We start from the raw sequence: 19,327 nt of genomic DNA on the forward strand, positions 1-19,327 counted from the left end.
AGATTAGATGACACCTGCCTCTTACTAATTTTTTAAGTAATTTAGGGCTCTCTTTTTCGAAGAAATTTATTTTTAACTACAAAGATATGTTTAAAACAATTTATAACAATTATTTAAGTTTTATAAAAACAACAAAAATTTACTGTAATATTGTCTTTAAAATAAAAATTATAAAGTTACATACTTATTATTTATTAAGAATATAAAAATGGGCCCAAACTAACTTAAAAATTAACTTGAAATATGTAAATCACATTTTAATTTATAATCTATACTAACTAAAATGGATTAATGGGACATCTCATTGTAATTTAATTTAGTCGCTCTGGATTTGGAGGTTGGTCTTAGGTACCAACCAGCTCGTAGGACATGAAATTTAAAGACCAAAAAATATGGGGGAATTTTTCTAATCTCTATTTTTTCCATATGTTCCAGTCAACTAATATCTCTTATTCTGATCAAGGGCAATAAAATTCATTGTGACTATTAATCAAGCTCGTCCATTTACATCATAGATTCATACAACCTATCCCTATACTTCCAAAATTAGCAAAATCAAAATGGCGCAAGTATGCTTTTTCTGAGGCGGCCGCAATAGAGATATCAACACAACTCTCACTCACAGGAAGACTGGAGCCATTACCAGTGTAATCGTTGCAAGCATCTTTATAAGGACATGGATTGAAGGCCCAGCTGTGTCTTTGAATGGGTCTCCCACTCTGCCAAATTAGTCAAAAATGTAAAAAGAGTAAAGTAAACCAACACAACGTAGATGAAATCATTAACCCAGCATGGAAAATTCAAGAAAAAGGAAAACACTATTACCAAATTAGGCTAGGTGAAGACTTATTAAAAGGATACATCCAAAACAAATGAAACTATACAGTGTGCCAGTTTACATAAGCAATCAGCCAATCATAAAGCTCAAATTGCATGCTCTGACAATTTTAGCAAAAAGCATTCATGCTATTTCCCACACTGTTTATCCAATGGGAATGAGGTATAGAGTTACGTTCGGGAGGTTGAGGAGGACGACTTCGAGTGGCCGGATGAGGTACCAACCAGCCAAACACAAAGTAAAGATAGTACCAAGTAAGGATAGTGCAAGCACGCAATGGCATTAAGGAGCTTGACGGAACAGTGACAGTTGATTAGCAGCAACAGATGGCTTGGCATGGTTGCAAGTAGGAGAACATTAGCATGTGCAATAAGCCTGAGCTTGTGCAATATAATGATTGGGTGAAGGAGAAGATAGGATGCAGTGTTAACGAAAGGGGATGCATAATGAAGATTATGAAACTGTTCTGAGGATTGACGACATATTGAGGCACAGGTCAGAGCCACAATGGCAGTCATGGCATTGCATCAGATCAGACACATTATAAACACACTAATCATTGCAGGTAGACAAAACGGAAAAATGCTATGAGTATATAAGTATATTATAATAAACACCAACCATAGTCAATACTCAATAGCTGAATAGTGAAAAAGTAGTGATGAAACTTCAAAGCAACTAAAAACCACATTCCAGATATAAGGAAACAAAACCTAATTTTATAATAAGGGACACAAAGAACACAAAGAACCACATGTCCTCCCTATAATAATGGCTGCTGATATGCTAATGGCATTATTGCGCAACAAAAGTAACATAAGCAGTAACTTACGTATCTCCAGTTATGGCTGCTTTGTGAGCCTCACTTCCCTTGCCTCCAAGAGCTCCAGTCTCAATGTACTTCTTTGCATTATCCCAGGCACCACCAGCTGTGTTCAGAAAAAGTGCCATAAGAATACCAGTCACTGTTGCAAACATGAGCAAAGCAGCCACAACTTTAGCCCCAAGTAAAGGTTGCCCTGTATAGTAGCCCAAAATACGGAACACAATACCTGCAAGTGATATAAGAATATGGTAAAGTCTGCATGGCATAAAAAATATTTCATAACATATAGATATAAGAATAACAAACCACCAATCACATCATCACCAAAAAAAATTGAACAAACAGACAGTTGATTCCCATGCACGAGCCCAAGAATTTTTTGCAAAGACAATGAGAGATGATTTGTAGGGCTTAAGGAATAATTATTTATTACCAAAAAACTAATGGAACAATTAAAAAAACAAAATATTCAAATATAAAGGATTTCAAAATATGTGCTAAACATACCCCACTAGTGTCTTATGAATACAAGATGATATATTTTAAAAGGTTTTGTTGCCAGTGGAAGTTAACAAGATACATAAATTTGTTCCTCAAATGATTAGAAACATTCATTTGCTTGGCATATGATCTAACCAATCAAGAAATTATGTTGGTCACATGGTTACAGTACATAAAAAATTTGCTTAACTGTTGCCGTTCTCCCCAGGTTTCATTAATGATAATATATGTGCAAACATGTAATTAAAAGTTAACCCACCCACTAAAATAGGTGAAATGATTGCCAAAGCACCAGGTTTTATCATCTCTCTTAACGAAGCAGATGCTACAATAGCAACACAGCGGCCATAATCTGGTTTCTCCTTGTAATCCTGTCAAAAGTATAAACAGGAAAAAAAGCGGTTATCAAAATCGATACTGTCATACATAATATTACTTTACAAACCCAAACTCACCATTATACCAGGCCTCTCAATGAACTGCCTTCTCACTTCGTTAACAACTTCTTGTGCAGTTCTGCCAACAGCAGAACAGGCCCAAGCACTAAAAACAAATATAAGCATGGAACCTAGCAACCCACCAACGAAAACTTCGGGAATTGCAATATCAACCTGCAATTCAATCATAAGTTGCAACTTAGAAGAACCAGTGAAATCTGATGAGACACAATAATAGTACTGGTTAGAGTGGTGACTTAAATATGTTTAGTCCCTAAAAAATGCATACATTTTGGCTTTGGTACTTACATTTTTAATCTTTTATTCAAACCAGTCTTTATAAAGGCTATTTCTTCCCAATTCAGTCAATTCATTAAAACTCCATTAAACCAGGGATTCCAGAGGTCTTTTCCACACATGCTCAAACCACCTAAGGCGAGACCTCCATTTTTTCTAAAATAGCTGTTATCCCAACTTTCTCTCTAATGCATTTATTTATAATCTTGTATTGCCCAGTATATGTCCAATTATCCAACACGATGCTTTCATCAATGATACATTATGTTTATTCTCTCGTTGACTTTTTACCAGCCAATATATGCAGTAAAATTTTCCCTTACACTTTAGCAATACCTTTTTTAATTTTTATCACAAATAACACTCCTCCATTCCACCGCTCTTGAATCCTACAGTTTATGCCACCCTCTATTTCTCTGATGTTTAGTATGATGGACCTAGGATACTTAAACCATGTGAGTTGTGGAAGGGTATCCAATTTTCACCTCTAAGCTAGGCCCCCCCTCCTATTCAACAAAACAGAACATCAACAAACGAGCATGTATTATATAGGGACCTAAACAAATTTAAGCCTAATTAGGCTGTAGCTAGTTCTGCGCACCTGTTTAAAAGGTTCATGAGCAAATGAAGAAACCTCATCCATATAAGCACTAAACAAAAGGAAAGATGCAAGAGCAGCAGAACCAATAGCAAACCCTTTGGTGGTAGCTTTGGTTGTGTTTCCTACGGCATCAAGGACATCAGTTATCTCTCGGACACTTTCAGGCTGAAAAAGGTTAATAGTCAGTACACATAGCATGAGGAATCACAGAAATAACTCTATGGACCAAATTATTCTAGCAAGAACTACCTGCTGACTCATCTCTACAATTCCTCCAGCATTATCAGCTATTGGGCCAAACATATCCATGGTAAGAATATAGGCAGCAGTACTAAGCATTCCCATTGTTGCCACAGCTGTGCCAAACAGGCCACCAGTTGGGTTTCCTGTTTCATCTACTAGTCCACAGGTGTGGCCCAGCCAGAAAGCTGAGATAATTGACACACTGATGACAAGGACAGGAAGAGCAGTAGATTCCAGACCCAAACTGACTCCTGCAATTATATTAGTCCCATGGCCAGTAGAACTGGAAAGAGCTAATATGCGCACAGGCTCATGCTTGTAGTCAGTATAATACTTGGCAATCCAGACAAATATGTAAGCAGTGATAATACCAATCAACCCACACAAAGCAAAATTGAACCATGCTGAAGGTGCTTGCTCAGTGTAAAGTAACCACCGGGTAGACTGCAAAGTAATTCAATTTAAAAATTACAGCAATTGGAACGGTGAATGGTTGACCAATCCAGAGAGTATAGAAAAGCAAAATTAAAATATCACAAAAGAAGATTAAATATTACCAAACCGAATGCCAGAACAGCTAAAACAATCGTAAAAGAATATCCTTTCTGAAGAATTGTCATTGGATCCTCCACAGGAACTATAACTCCAGTTTCACGTGTACCCCTGATAGAAAATATTCCAGCTGATGAAACTATCAGATCGAATGAGTGAACAACAAGAGGAAACAAGATGAAGCCAGATGGATCTGAAACAAAAGAGAAAACATCATATTAGATGAGCATGAATACAAGTCTGATAACCAAAAGTAAGCAAGAAAGGGACAAAATGGTGTAACTCAAGTACTTGCCTGCAATTTTACAGCGTTGTGCCATTGTTCCACCAAGTATCATGGCACTAATTATTTCAGCTGCAATACTTTCAAAAAGATCGGCACCTCGAGCAGCACAATCTCCCACATTGTCACCAACCTTAAAATTAAATCAAAACCAGTAAGGTACCAACGGAAGTATAACTGTATAAGAGCAGAAAAAGTATAAACAAAGAAACAAAAGCACAAGTCAAGGAAATTATAAACATTAAGCTGGTGTAATTTTGCATGTATCAATCAATTTTCCAAAAAAAAAACTGCATTTTTTATCAATCAGTTAATAATGTAATTCATAACAATATTTTTCATTATTCTCTTGCAGTCTTAGCTTGAAGCTAAATATTGAAGTTCTTAAAAGAAATTGAAATAGACACTTCACTGCACTTTGTTCTCTATTTCATTGAATATTTTGGCAAAACCAAAAATGATAATAAGAGTTTAGAGAAAATGTCATAAGTCTCGGACAAATAAAAAACAAATGAAAATATTCAGGTCTTAGGAACTTAAATTCAGAGAACACCATCAGTAGGATTTTGTTGCTGTGTTTCCACCTTTAAATAGCACCGTGAAAAACATAGATGTAATTTAAACATGAACAACAGAGAGCAGAATACTCTTCAAGGTAATTATAAAGATAAAAACTTATTTTGAAATCATTTCCACAAACTATCCAGTAGCCCAAAGAACATTAAGTAGTAATCTACTGAAACCCAGATGAAAATGAAATAATCATCAATTCTAATGTGTGGACGCATCCAAAAAAGTAAAAAAAAATCAAACAATTACCAGATCAGCAATAACAGCAGGATTCCTAGGGTCATCTTCAGGTATTCCCTGTTCTACTTTTCCGACAAGGTCTGCTCCAACATCAGCGGCCTTTGTGTATATTCCACCACCCAACTGGGCAAATAGTGCAACAAAGGAGGCACCAAATCCATATCCAACTAGAAGAAGAGGCACTGAAGGAAAACAAGAATGCTCAAAAATCGATCACCAATTTGAGAGAGAGAGAGAATAGGTGAGAGAATGAACAAAAATTAAAATCATGTCACGGTCAAATAGACAATCAATATACGTTAATAATTGTGAACATATCATCTAAAACTTATCACAGACAATTTAACTATTCCCTCTTCAGCTCAATATGATACAAAAGGGAAATAGACTAACAGGATTTTTTTTTTAATTTTTGATGAGGAAAAAGAAAGGGACATAATTTTCTATTTTTTGTACATTAAGGAACCACTTATGACCACAATCAAATCCTCACCCAAGTTTACCACCTTAGCTCTCTTTTTTCAGCTTACAAATGGACAAATAAAATTCACCAAATTATAAACATTTATCAAACAGAAAAGATTTTCGAAAGATAATGATGAAACATAAAGAGCACCCACCCATGCAGGTTCAATAATAACAATATTCAAATTTTAAACATTAAAAAAAAATCAATTTATGATAATAAGTTAGGGGGAGAAGTCAACACATACAATCAGTAACCTTCATTGAACCAGGCGAGTCCACTTCCAACCAAACATAAAATGTGGCATAAAGGACTGCTATACCAATTACAGCCATACCAACAACAATGATAGCAGATAAACCACCTGCACGAGTAGCTATCTGCACAAATTCCTTCCAGTTAATACACAAATAGTGAACTGTTCATTGTTTTCACAGAAACTGATGATGAATTAATGATGGTTTAACCTGCAATGCCTCTCTTGCAGACCGTCTTGCAGCACTAGAGACTCTGACATTGGCACGAACTGACACCCACATCCCTACATATCCAGCAACACCCGAACAAAGGGCACCTAAAAGGAAAGAAGCTACAGTGATGTATGCAGAAGTTGTCCTGAAACAAGATGTAAATGACAGATCAGAACAAGTAAAAGGTAGAAGAAAAGATTCACAGCATATATATATATATATATATATATATATATAATTTTTGAAGTCACCTTCCCAGGCCAGAAGATTCCTGTTGAGGATTTGTACTGCGAAACAAATATATGCAAAGAATGACAAGTGCAAGCAACATGGCCATCTTAGATATACTCCCATACTGGGTCCTGAAAAATCCTTCAGCTCCGTCTCGTATAGCGTCTGATATCTAGAAAGCAATATGATAAGCTCAGGACGAGATAACAAGGGTTCATGTGAGATAAAAGAGTTGAGATTACAGGAAAGAGATTTACCTGAACCATTTCAGGAGGGCCCTCATCTTTTGCGAGGACCCACTTTGTAAGATATATGGCCACAAGGAAGCTGAGAATACAAACAGAGATGACAAAGACGATGATTGGAGAAGTAGAAGCTCCGACGTAAAAGATAGCTCCCAAGCCGAAGAGCAAAAGAATGAAGAGGACACGAACATTGATACCCAATAGAATACGAAATATCTGCAGAAATATGGAAGAAGGCAAGCATGAGATATATATATATATAATGAAGAAGTGAGTTATGGATGAGGTGGGGTTTGGGAACGAAAAACGAACCAGTGGGGTGTAAGGTTTAGTGCGCATGTTGGGGAAGGTTCTTAGCTTGTCCTGGTAAGCCCCCAAAGTACCGGTCTCCATGTCATCCTCCATCATTATAGAATGGGAGGAATTCACTCTCCGTGCCACAGGAAAAGAAGAAGAAGGGTTGTACTCACCTCCTTGGGGCAAGTCACCCCCTGAACCCGGTCGCTGAATTTTGAATTGCCTTTACAAACACCCAATCCAAAATCAATCAATGTTTTACAAAGCAAGACACTTCACCTATTCATTCTCTTTGCAGCATTGCATGCAACTCCTTCTTTCTTCTCCGGAATTCAGTATTACAGACAGACAGAGTAGTGTTAGCGTAGATACTAGCCAAGAATAAAAATAGATAGATAAATTAAGCACAAATGGAAGCGTAAGATGTAGATCCCCAATCATATTCATTCGATTTAATTAGAGAATCAGCGGAATCGTATGTAATGTAATAGATCCGGCTGGGATCTGAATGAGAACGTAAATTGAAATGAAATCGCAGATCTAATGCTTACGGTTGTTAGCGGTGCCGGCGAAGAATCGCAATTCGTCGTCGTTTTTCTCAGTCCACAGTCACAGCCAGAAAGCGGAACCTCTTCCTTATTACAAACAGAACAGACTACGTTTTCTGATTTCTAATTTCTACTTTCTATTTTCTATTTTCTAGTAATTAATTAATTTTCCTCTTCTTATCACAACACAACACACAACCATCCTTCCTTCCTTCCTTCTTCCACTTCTAATTTTTAATTAATTAATTTACACTTCTTTATTTTTTCCTCTTAAACTTGCATCCAATTCTCTCATGTCACTGTTAACCTGTCAGAGGTATCCAATGATCTTACGACATCTCATCCTAACTGCATTCTAATTGGTCACTCATATCATAAAAAGTATAATTGGAATAGTATACAAATTTAGGATTAATTATAAACTAAATTAATTTGTTTAATATTAATAAATTAGATAATTCAATCTTATAATTAGAAATGAAATGAAAATAACTATTATTACGTTCTACATATCTTTCTAACAATGGTTACGGTTTTATTAATTGCTAGTATTAACTCAGAATTATTTTTTTAGAAGTAAGAGTAATTATTACTAATAAACATAAAAAACTAAGACATATAAATATATTACACTACTACTTTCTATCCTTATTATTATAAGCTCCAAACTAAAAATATAATTCAGTACTTTTATAAGATTTAATTCAAAATATCTTTTACATTAATTATTTTTTATTAAAATTAATTCTTGAATGATAATTACAAAAGTATAAACTAGTTAGTTTAGTTCACAGAGGGATATTGTGTTAACAAAAAATTATTTAAAATAAATTTAATATTTTGAACTAAATTGATCAAATCTTTTAAAGACAGAAAGCAATAATAAAATTTAATATTAGTTTATTGAATTTTATATAAAAAAAGACAAAGGATAGGAATAAAATTAAATGTTACTATATTTTTAATAAAAAAATATTTAATCATTATGTTCGGGATAATGATTAACAATGATATTTATTATTTGTGACAAACAAAAGTTCCTAAAAATAATTAAAAGACGATACTATTTTTATTTAATTTTTAGAAATTAAATTCGTTCAAATTTGATATATAATTAAATTTAAACAAATAAATCAGATTATCCCATATCTTGTAACTTTTTAAAAAGAATATTCCATTTCAAAATAAAATATATAACAATGAAACGTTTTTATTTTCAGCCAAAGTAATTAGAAGGAATTAGAGAAGGTGAACTATATATACCTGTCAAAATGAAATAATAATATCCTTGTTAAGTTAAAAGTTAAATTTTTTTAATTAGATACAAATAAATATAAATGGTAAAAGCAACATCTAATGCATCATTTGATCATATCTTGCTATTGTGCGTATGATACATCACATCAGATGATAGAAAACATAAATCATGATCCAAATAAGGCATTTAAAGAGAAGCATTTAAGAAGATTATATTTAATATTTTATTTGCATAGACATTCTCTTAGAATGTGACAGAATTTTATAAAAAATAAATGAAATCCAAGATCTGAAAGTGTTGATCATCAAAAGACATGTTTTGTTGTGCAAATCTACTTTAACAAATGTGAATTAAAGTATTTAACATGATAACCTACAAAAATAACTCTTTGCATGAAGAAGGGGCATGCATTTAATGCAAATGTTAAATTCTCCCAACAATCATTTTCATCAAACGAAGATCAAGTGAAGGATCCAATTGTTAAGAGACAACTAACACTTAAAGATGAATGATATATATACCAAAAGCTTTGAAGAAGAAGAAACAACACAACACACATTCATTCTTTCCTTATTTATGTAAAAAAAACTTCTTGCCTATTATTGTAAAGTTTTAAAAGCTCTCAAAACTCCTTGAACACATGCATCAAGAGAAAAGACTAAAGAGTTAAATGTATATTTTTCTGTAAGATGATCATAGCTTAATCAGTGAGCAAACTTCTATTAACAAATCATTTGATCTGTTTAGAGCCAACACTGACTTAGTAGGACAAATAATACTGAGTTTTTGTCAAACTTGGTGTAGAGCTTGATTGTTCAAGAGCCAAAAATGGCAACGAACAATACTTGTAACTTGTGTAAAGTTAGTGGAACTTGATATTTTTACCAAGAACTAGACGTAGTCTCAATGGTAGAGACAAATCAGTGTAAAATTTCTTGTGTTTGATCTTTCTTGCTTTTCTTTAAAGTTTTATAATGACCAAAGGGTGTGAATTTGTTTTTAGATTTTGTGTTTTCTAAAAACGTGTTTACATCTTCTAACAAGTTTTTAGAAAAATCCTTTATTTGCTTTCCACGAAGTGTTATTAGACGAGTTTTGTGTTTTTGCTTAAAAAAAATTAAAATTTTTCTAAAATCACAATTCAACCTCTCTTCTTACGATATTTGTTTTTACAATTGTTATAAGCTTTTACATGAATAAGCTAATTTTGTTTCTATAACTTATAACCTAATAATTATAATTATAATTCATATATATGGGAAATGCTAATATCCACCCTAGTTGGTGTACATTAGCATTTAATACAAAAAAATTTGGACTAAAAAATCATTGAATCTTTTATTTTTCAAAATTTAAAGATATACAAAATCTTATTTTTGTAATTTGTGCAATTTTTTAATTGAACTTGACATTTTAATAAAATTGTAATATATTATTTAAATTTACCATGATAATACTTTAAAATGGTATATAATATTTTTCAAATGTTAACCATGCCCTAAGAACACCAGTTAAGAAACTAAAAGTAAAAATATTTTTATTAGGATACATAAAATTAAGGTACTTATTTGTTTTTTTATTTTTTATAATAAATATTTTTTTAATTATTTAATCAGTGCTTTAGTGAGATCTATTTTTTTTTAAATGATAAATCAGGGCCAAGTTAAGGCCCAAAGAAAGTACACAATAAGCCTAGGGGTAAAGAACCCCATGGCCTTGGCATCTCTAATGAGCAACTGACTCGACTAAGTAGTTGTTGCTCAAACATCAAAATATCAACGTCCAGATCCTACAAGCCATGTTAGCTAACAGGTCTACCCTGCGAAGTAGTTGGCCTCCCTATATATAAATGTGCTCCAATTTAATATTACCATTTGGCTCCAACATGTGATGGATGGTTTGGATAAGCTTCCAACCCGATGCACTACCTGTTCTCCCTCCACGAATATCCTTGACAACATAAGAAGAATCAACTTAATTAAAGCACAATATTATGAAAACCTTTACTGTGAGCCACTTGAATCCCCTAAATCATACCCCATAATTCAGGCCCCCACATCCAGTCCTATATCTGATCATACGACACACCATGCAGGTGGTGGATCTCCTACCTAGCCCGAATCATCATCATAGGATTAATTAGTAGAGTTCATAAAACTATATACTCTCTCCATCTTTTGACAGTAATACAGTCCAAAGGGAGAATAGGCCCAAGAGGGTGCAGAAGACACCAGCATAACCCTTGCTCGATAGCACTATCACAATTATAACAAACTAGCATGTTTCCACTATTATGCTATTTGCAATTCTGTTATCATTGTTATCTTTTTCTGTTATGGGTCATGAATGCCAAGCCTTATCCGTTGTATGATCACTATAAATATACCCTAGGAAGGAAATAAGAATCAGAGAAGAATGATCAAATATAGGTTAGTGTCGTTAGCTAGTCCTCTATTCCTAACAACTTGGTTCGACCTGCTGTCCATGGCTGCCTCTACCTGCCAAAACCCCTACCTTCAACCATACCCATTCACTATAGCTACCAAGCCATCCTAGACCGTCCTGAAGAGGTTGTATACCACCTCACCCTGAACCTATCCACCATGACCACCCAAACTTTGGAGATGACCACCAAGACTCTAGAGATGACCGCCAAGCTTGACATCATCCTTGACCGGCTATCCGCTCTCACACTCACTCCCTTTTCTCTCAACTCATCCCCAACAGACGCACCACCATCTGTGGAGACCTTAACAATATAGCCACAAAATACAAAAATTGACCTCCCGAGTCTTCGCTCCGCTTTCATCACCACCGTGGACACCAAGAAGCGCATCAGCCTCAGCCTCGCAATGAAGTTATGCATGCTCGAGCATGCCGCTTCCACCTCCTTCCGTCGCCGATAACCTTGTCTCTCCTCTCTCAGTTTCTCTCCCTCTCGTTCCTGTGACGGCCAAAGGATCGTTCGCAGTCACGGTCTCCCTCTTTGTTTCTGTCGGACTCCTTCTTGGACCCGTCGTTTGCGTTGTCGCCCTTCAACCTCTTGCTCTATTCGTCATCGGCGCCAACGTCCGCCGCCACACCTGCCACCACCACCACCGAAGCCATCGCCTCCACCATTATCTCTGTCACCCGTTTTTAATGCTTTCCTTGGTTGCTCCACGGCACGGGTCACAAACTCAATCCTCTCCTTGGTAGTTTCGTGGCGTGGGTCACACACACCACCTGTTCATTCAGACATTATCATTGTTAGGTCCAAACCAGCCCACAAACAAAGTATCTTCACTAACGTACCATTTTTTTTCTAAACTCAACTTGTTTTAGCTTATTTTTATTGCCCAACCTTGAGGACAAGGTTGATTTTCCAGTGGTGGGTAATGATAGCAATACAGTCCAAAGAGAGAGTAGGCCCAAGAGGGTGCAGAAGATACTAGCATATCCCTTACCTGACAGCACTATCACAATTATAACAAACTAGTATGTTTACACTATTCTGTTATTTACAATTTTGTTATCATTGTTATCTTTTTTTGTTATAGGTCATGAGTGTCAAGCCTTATCCGTTGTATGATCACTATAAATATACCATGGAAAGGAAATAAGAATCAGAGAAAAATTATCAAATATAGGTTAGTGTAGTTAGTTAGTCCTATGTTCCTAACATCTTTCCTTAAGAACACTCTATGTATGGCCTATAGTTTGTTTTCTTCATTAGTCTACAAGTTTATTAGTTCATGTACCTTTAAATAAAAGTTTTAGTATGAAATAAACCTTTAAATAAATTAATATGCCAAGTCAACTTTTAAACAAATCAGGTTAATTAGGCCAAAAATTAAAGTATGTTATAAGCAACAAATATTTAAGCTCAAGCTTAGATTTTTTTTTTTAAATAAGTTAAACCTATTTAAATAAAACATTCTTCAATCTAACTTATTTTCATCACCACGTACAAAGGAATTATATGGAGATTATAATTCGAAATGTTAGGAATAAAAATAATCTAGTATAATTTGTAGTATGATATGTTAAAAGACACATAAAAATCCACTAAAGAAGAAAGCAGAAATAATGTGATTATCAAAACTTTTTTTTTACAAACTATTTGATTTAAAGGAGGGGAGGGGAGGAATTTTAATGGAGAGACTTTTTATTAGACATTATATATTTAGTTGAGAGGAGGGGAGAGATTTTAATGAAGGGAAAGGAATATAGTAATTTTTTATTGTTTGGTTCACAGATCATAAGGAGATGCGAGGTTTTTTAAAAATAAATTTATTTGTAATATTCTTGTAGTTTTAAATTTCAAAACACAAATAGAGATATTTCAATTATTTCAACTAAAATAAATAAATCATCTTTCCCTTCCCTCTAAATTCTAATAATACTGGAGGAACACAAATTAGATTTGAGGCGATTTTACCCACATGCCTTTTTCTATTAAAAATTGAATAACAAAACCCAAGTTAAAAAAAATTCCCCCTCTCTCCTTTCCTTTTCTGTATGTGTTTTTTTTTCCAACCAAATAATATTTTATGTTATGATTAAGAAGATTCAACCATGTGTTTAATGATAAAAAAATAAGAAAAAAATGTTTCTTTGAAGCTAACAATTTCATTATTATACTTTTTTTTTGTCAATGTTGATCTTTTTTTAGCTTAGTTTCAGTGATATTGTTTAAAGATGACATGATAAATATGTAGTGGAGAATAAGTATAATGTTTACTTAATAATAAAAACTAAAATGAACATATTTAAATATAAGAGAGACGATCCATATTAAAAGTTTATAATTTTATAAAGTTTAAAAATTATAATTAGAGACTAAAAAAATAGATTTTATATAGGAACAACTAAAGTTATAAGAAAATTATAAGAGCTAAAATCTTAAAAATGAATATATAAAGAACTAGAAATATATTTAAACATTAAATTTAAATATAAACTTATTTAAAAATAATTTTTTTTTACTTGTTCTTGTCTATCTGAAAATGGGTTGTGAACGTGAGAGACAATACTGATCAGTTTTCAAAACGTTCAGATAAGTTAACACAAAGCTGTGTTTATATTATTTCGAAATTTATTCAAAGTCACTGTATCTTTGTACATTTGTTTATAAGCCATGATGCAAATGTCAGATTGGGTAAATGTCTTGTTCGTGATGTGAAGGTTCCACCGGACTCCGGATTAGTATCCAACTTTTTAACTTTTAAGACATGCACGCACTAGTAGTAGTACGTATACTAATAGCCTAGATTTATTTATTACATATCACTCGCACTAGTACAGTAGTAAACAAACATTACAATTTCATCAATACAGATACACTAGTATTTATTTAAGCCGGCGCCTCGATCTTAGGTTTCCCATGACCCCTATTAATTATAATTACTGCTCTTCAATCTTTTTCTATTGTAGTAGTAATTACTGCTCTTCAATCTTTATATGCCGAATCACCTTAATTTAACCATAATCTGCTATTTTTCTTGACAGGGATCTCATGCATTCTCACAATCTGGTCTGTATTCCAATCACCAAGACATCGGACCACATGCTATGCTGTGAGTCATTGCTTTCCTGATTTAAATTATCAAATGCTGAACTTAAGAGTGTTGAATACTAGTAAACTATCAAATGCCCAACCTGACCTTGTTGGTATTAATTGTGGCCTGTAGATTTGCCTTTTAGTTTCAAAAATGTTTTTATTTAATTTGTTCCTAACAACCTTTATAAACAAATGAATTTATCAATATTCTTTTTATTGTTTTTTGCAAGCTACAACCATGCATAAGCCTGAAAAGTTTGCCACCATTTTAGATATTGGCGCTCACCCTAGCCAAATTGTTCAGTTAGTAACATGTTCTGTACATCCTCTGGAATATCATTGTACACAAAGGACATGTTATTTATGTCTGTTACAGCCAACTGATAAAATAATTTCAGATTTTGGATATACACCCTTTAATCTATCAGAATGTGGGGTTGAACCATTGAATATCATATGAAAAGTGGATATATAAGATGCATGGTTTTCTATAAGTTATTGATGTACATAATCTGATTAACCCAAATGCATTACGGTATGTAATACAACATTGTGTTTTATAATAACAACAAGAAAATTATATATTTGGCTATGAAAACAAGGCAGGTCACAAAAAAAAATTAACCTTTCTACGATGGTTCTAGAAACACTCATCGTAGAATGTTTCACATTCTAAGACGGTTGTGTTTACAGACCCGTCTTAGAATGTGACACATTCTCGACGGTCGCGTTCACAGACCCGTCTTAGAATGTGACACTTTTTACGACGATCGCGAGAACAGACCTATCGTAGAAAGTGAATAATTCAACGACGGGTCTATGAACATGACCATCGTAGAATCATTCACGTATGGTCGTGTTCACAGACCCGTCTTAGAATGTGGCACATCCTACGACGGATCCTCTATCGCAACCGTCGTAGTAGATGACACTACTAGAAAAATATTTTTTCACGTCGTCATATCTACATCGGTTATTTTTGAAAATAAAGTAAACTTTTTTAATCCAGTTATGACGGTTTTTATACAACCGCCTTCGATGTGAACATTACAAAAGCGGTTTTATAAAAACCGTCTTTATTAGTCGACCTAACTACTATGATTTTTAAAAACCGTCCTTGATTGAAGTTATAAAATTTTTAATTATTTATTTATTTCAGTTTTTCCTTTGAAATAAATATATAAATATATCATACAAAACGCAGCCCAACAACCCTAATGTGAAGGGAGTCGTCGCTCCCAAGGCCTCCGCCGTCTCCATTATGCCAGAGAGAGAGGCAGTAATGTCTTCAATCAGATTCCTATGGATCCTAATGGTGAAGCTTCTCCGCTTCAGAAGTCAACAAAATCCCTTGAACCATAGACTTCAAAGTGAAAAAGAGGTTCACTGTTGCTCGCCACGACGATACCGAACACCACCGGCAACAGCGCGAGGTAAACCTCACCAGTCTCCTTCTTGCATGTGATCAAAAACACAAAAATTGTGGTGAAGAACGACGTCGTTGCGCCGATGGCCTAGTTGAAGGAGACGAGGAGGTAGCAGAGGGAGGTGTTGCCGCAGATGATGGAGAAGTAGAAGATTGCGCTGAGAGCGAAGATCTTGAGGAACTGCTTCTTGGAGTGGATGTGCTGGAGCAGAACGAGTTCAAGGAGGTTGATGGAGGCGTAGGAATAAGCGGTGCATGATAGCATGTGGAGCATTGTAAGGAAGATAGGGAAGCGGTAGCCGTAGAAGCTGAGGAGGTACTTTAGTGGAAGTTGCTGTGGCTTCTTTGTGCCTTTCACTCAAATTTTTAACTAGTGTTTATTTTGAGTTGTTGCAGGTATCAGAGAGAAGAACCAAAAATCCAAGCTTGGGTAAACCTCGAAAATGCTAAAGCAGAGGCCAGGTCAAGAAAGCTTAAGGTATTTCATTGTCTAACTTTAGCAGAACCTGCTATGGCTTCTTTGTGCCTTTCACTCAAATTTTTAACTAGTGCTTCTTTGTGCCTTTCACTCAACTATGGAAGCTGCTGTGGCTTCTAATATGTATGGCTGGAACTGAATTGTGATTTTGAGTTGTTGCAGGTATCAGAGAGAAGAAGCAAAAATCCAAGCTTGGGTAAACCTCGAAAATGCTAAAGCAGAGGTCAGGTCAAAAAAGCTTGAGGTATTTCATTGTCTAACTTTAGTGGAAGCTGATGTGGCTTCTTTGTAGCTACTTTATCATATATACATTCATACCCGTGATGCAATAGTGAATTTGCAACTGTTAGCGGTTTGGTTCTACAGTTCAAAAGAGATTGCATGCTATATTGCTATCTACAATACACACATGTTAGTTTAATTTTATTAATGCTCTCTCATTTTATTTAATAAAACTTTAAATTTGCTAAAAGATCAAATAAATCTTAAAAACAGTGACACGTTCTTAAATTTTTAAGAAAGAAACTATTATTGTACTCATTTCCTGTATAAATAACAATCACCACAATAATAATAATTTACTAAGAACAACTTTGATTAGCTTTTTGTTTTTTTCACTTTTATTAATATTGTAGTTGTTATTTATACTTATCAGTTTCATTTCAATTTTCAAGTTTGATTATCTCCCCCGCCAATTATCCTCTCTTTGGCATCAACTAATGAACTTGTAAATAATGGCAGGGGTCCGTTCTTTTGATTTCTTAGGACTAGGTTACCATATGCAGTGGCCATTCAGTATTGTTTTAACACCTTCTGCATTGAAAGTATATGGTGATATATTCAACTTTTTGATACAAGTGAAGCTTTCCATTTTTTCATTGACAGATGTATGGTGCTCGTTGAAGTTGTGATTTCTTGGGGAATTTTTTTTCTTTTTTTCCTTTGTGTTCATTGTTACAAATATGCATTTATTATCTTATATCTCCTAAATATATTTATGATTTTCTGTCTATATAATAAATGGAGTAACATGTCTAAGTAGAAGTAAGAAATAACATTTGCCAAGGTTCTACCTTTGAAAAGTCCACCTATTTGCCTCCTCTCTTACCCTTGTGCAGTTTTTTTACCAAGTGCCATGTCATCTTGCTCAAGTTGCCCTTTTTCATTGAGCTTTCCCTCTCCTCTCACTTGACATGTGGCTGAAAATAACTCCTGTAATGGTTCTAATGACTCTCCAAATATTGACCATACTTCTATATAAATATTTCAATTTAAGAACAATTGGTCATTTATGTCCAAAGTGTTGCTGACGAGTAACTAATTGTAGCCTTAATTTTTCTAAACAGGAAATATTTGAATCAAGAAGTATATTTTTGTAAATTACCCCCTAAAATATATTATCATATTTTCTTTTACCTGCATAATGTGTTGCATATTTTTTTGTATTTTATCACTGTTAAGTTTTATTAAAATGATTAAGAGCTTGCAATTTAGAAAGTCTGTACTTACATTCTAGTATGATATTCCAATTTGCTTCTGTTGCTCATAAATGCTTACAGTCAGGATTTCCAAAAGAATCTGAGGGCTTTTGGTTGTGTAAATTGTAATGGAACTTTTCTTTGAATTTTGGTGGATAGTATTTGGTGCATACAACCAATAAAAATCGAAATTATGAAATACACCAACTTGAGACAGGGCATCTTAATATGTTGATGAGGTACTGAAAGTCGTTTCTTTTCTAAATTCATGGGCACATCGTTAATACTACTATTTGATATCATGAGTGTTTCTCAGATTCTGTTACTATTCTCATCTCTAAGAGATGCAACAGTTACCCAATTTTTCCCCATTAACTTATGAAGGGATACTTAATGAGCACTAGTTCAAATAGTTCCTCGTATAAATTTTATATTCATCTTTGTACTTTTAAGCATCCTTGTTCCCCTTTCAATGACAAGCACCAGATAAGCCATTTTTTCATCATTTTTGCAAATGTGCTATTTTTCCTATTTAATTGAATCCTTTCATCCTTATTTGTGAGATGCAATTTTTTTTTATTTCTTTTATTTTAAAGCCCATAAATCAAAATCATACTATTTTTCATTATTTCTAGGTGCTCTGACCTTGTGATGTAATTCTTTGATATTTTGTGTTTGTTGTATATGCTTGTACACTGATATTAATACAAGAGTTATACTGCTCAAGGATGTCAAAGTGTTGGAAAGCCACCTTAATTGTGGCCCCCCGATGGAGCAACTATTTTTTGAGAGTTTCAAATTTCATATGAATCCTAAGATCTACTGTTAATTTGTTAAGGGAAGACTATAAATTTCACAAGATTCCTAAAAATAAGGATAACAAGATTAACCATTTGCTAGTGGATATCTTTGGAAGATTTTAAATTTCATAAGATTCCTAAAATTAAGGATAACAAGATTAACCATTTGTTAGTGAATATCTTTTTGGTTTTGATTCTTTTCTTTCATTCATGGCAGTGTAGCTACTCATCACGTTTATAGAAATCTTCATAGTCTATCTTCTGATTCCTCCAACCAACCTTACAAAACTGCTTATCACTTCCAACCTCCTAAGCATTGGATAAATGGTATATATATCATTGTTTTGCATTCTTAACTCATCATTTGTCGTTTGAAAAGCTTTACATTCTTCAATGAAATTTCCATTTGTAGCTTGTAATTCCTAGTTGGCTCTTCTCAGAATGTTGCACTCTTCTTGAACTTCTATCCATTTTTTTTGCATGTTGTCCTCCTTTCTTTTCAACTCAACCTTTTCTCCTTATTTTTTTGTTTCTCCTGCATAATTTGCTGCTCAAGCTCCCAGATCCAGAATTCGTGTAGTTCAATCCCTTCATGCAGGCATGTTATTTCATTTTCATAAGTACCAAGATCAGCATCTGCATGACAAAACTCCTTTCTCATTTTGTCTGGTAGGACTTCCTTGCTCAAACTAAAATCTTG

The 19,327-nt window shown here is 34.1% G+C and overlaps 1 protein-coding gene and 1 long non-coding RNA gene across 3 annotated transcripts; one reads left to right on the plus strand and one right to left on the minus strand.

Annotated features, from left to right (window-relative positions):
* Positions 1 to 391: 391 nt before the first annotated feature.
* Positions 392 to 7,804, minus strand: LOC114422549 (pyrophosphate-energized membrane proton pump 2-like). 2 transcript variants are annotated; one of them, XM_028388963.1, is made up of 15 exons: positions 7,649 to 7,804; positions 7,113 to 7,420; positions 6,813 to 7,016; positions 6,576 to 6,727; positions 6,322 to 6,469; positions 6,102 to 6,234; positions 5,398 to 5,570; positions 4,591 to 4,711; positions 4,301 to 4,488; positions 3,750 to 4,187; positions 3,501 to 3,665; positions 2,621 to 2,776; positions 2,425 to 2,536; positions 1,671 to 1,890; positions 392 to 719 (listed from the first exon to the last, which is right to left on the minus strand). In XM_028388963.1, the coding sequence occupies exons 2-15, from the start codon at positions 7,206 to 7,208 to the stop codon at positions 620 to 622; spliced, it is 2,406 nt and encodes an 801-aa protein (XP_028244764.1). In that variant the 5' UTR covers positions 7,209 to 7,420; positions 7,649 to 7,804; the 3' UTR covers positions 392 to 619. The 2 variants fall into 2 exon arrangements, with proteins under 2 accessions (XP_028244764.1, XP_028244763.1); XM_028388962.1 differs by having other exon boundaries at positions 7,113 to 7,417; positions 7,649 to 7,790.
* Positions 7,805 to 15,683: 7,879 nt separating this feature from the next.
* LOC114424242 lies at positions 15,684 to 16,599 on the plus strand. Its single transcript, XR_003668963.1, has 3 exons — positions 15,684 to 16,187; positions 16,268 to 16,349; positions 16,512 to 16,599. It is a non-coding gene; the product is annotated as an uncharacterized LOC114424242 (long non-coding RNA).
* The last annotated feature ends 2,728 nt before the right edge of the window (positions 16,600 to 19,327 follow it).

Source organism: Glycine soja, chromosome 8 (genome assembly GCF_004193775.1).
Source record: "Glycine soja cultivar W05 chromosome 8, ASM419377v2, whole genome shotgun sequence".
In the NCBI taxonomy this organism is placed as follows: domain Eukaryota; kingdom Viridiplantae; phylum Streptophyta; class Magnoliopsida; order Fabales; family Fabaceae; genus Glycine; species Glycine soja.

Excerpts from the sequence above, each read along its gene's own strand:
- LOC114422549 (XM_028388963.1), bottom strand. The coding sequence starts at position 7,208 with ATGATGGAGGATGACATGGAGACCGGTACTTTGGGGGCTTACCAGGAC. Across the intron at positions 7,017-7,112 it reads CTAAACCTTACACCCCACTG|ATATTTCGTATTCTATTGGG; the intron begins GTTCGTTTTTCG and ends ATATTTCTGCAG. Across the intron at positions 1,891-2,424 it reads CATTTCACCTATTTTAGTGG|GTATTGTGTTCCGTATTTTG; the intron begins GTGGGTTAACTT and ends TATCACTTGCAG.